Below are 348 nucleotides of genomic sequence, written 5' to 3'. Positions count from 1 at the left end.
AGGAGGAGGAGGCCCGGCCGACTTCGTGGCTCTCCTCCCTCCGGAGGTCAGCTCCCGGATTTTCAGCGATCTGGACGTTGAGAGCTTGTGTCACGCGGCCGTGACGTGCAAGGGCTGGCACCGCGTCATCGAGAGCAACGACCGCTTATGGAGGCACCACTGCTTGAGCGTGAGGGCTGTCTGCCAGCGGGAGATCGACTGCGATCGAGGAAATGGATATTCCTGGAAGGTAAATTTAACGTCAGTGACGTAATGTCGGCAGCGTCAAGGCTTCTGGGATCGGTCATAGAAATATGTAAAGAAATTACGTCAGCACATCTCATCTGTCCCAGGCTAATGGGAGAACCG

At 56.3% G+C, this 348-nt stretch overlaps 1 protein-coding gene across 1 annotated transcript in view; it reads left to right on the top strand.

Annotated features, from left to right (window-relative positions):
- Positions 1–4: 4 nt before the first annotated feature.
- FBXO48 (F-box protein 48) overlaps positions 5–348 on the top strand; it is a gene marked incomplete at its 5' end in the record, with an annotated part of 1,755 nt that continues 1,411 nt past the window's right edge. Inside the window, one exon of the mRNA XM_009578679.1 lies at positions 5–229. Coding sequence (XP_009576974.1) covers positions 5–229 — 225 coding nt within the window. The remainder of the gene's footprint in view (positions 230–348) is intronic.

This window comes from Fulmarus glacialis, unplaced genomic scaffold, assembly GCF_000690835.1.
Source record: "Fulmarus glacialis isolate BGI_N327 unplaced genomic scaffold, ASM69083v1 scaffold2625, whole genome shotgun sequence".
Classification (NCBI taxonomy): domain Eukaryota; kingdom Metazoa; phylum Chordata; class Aves; order Procellariiformes; family Procellariidae; genus Fulmarus; species Fulmarus glacialis.
This window is presented reverse-complemented; position numbering and strand designations above follow the sequence as displayed.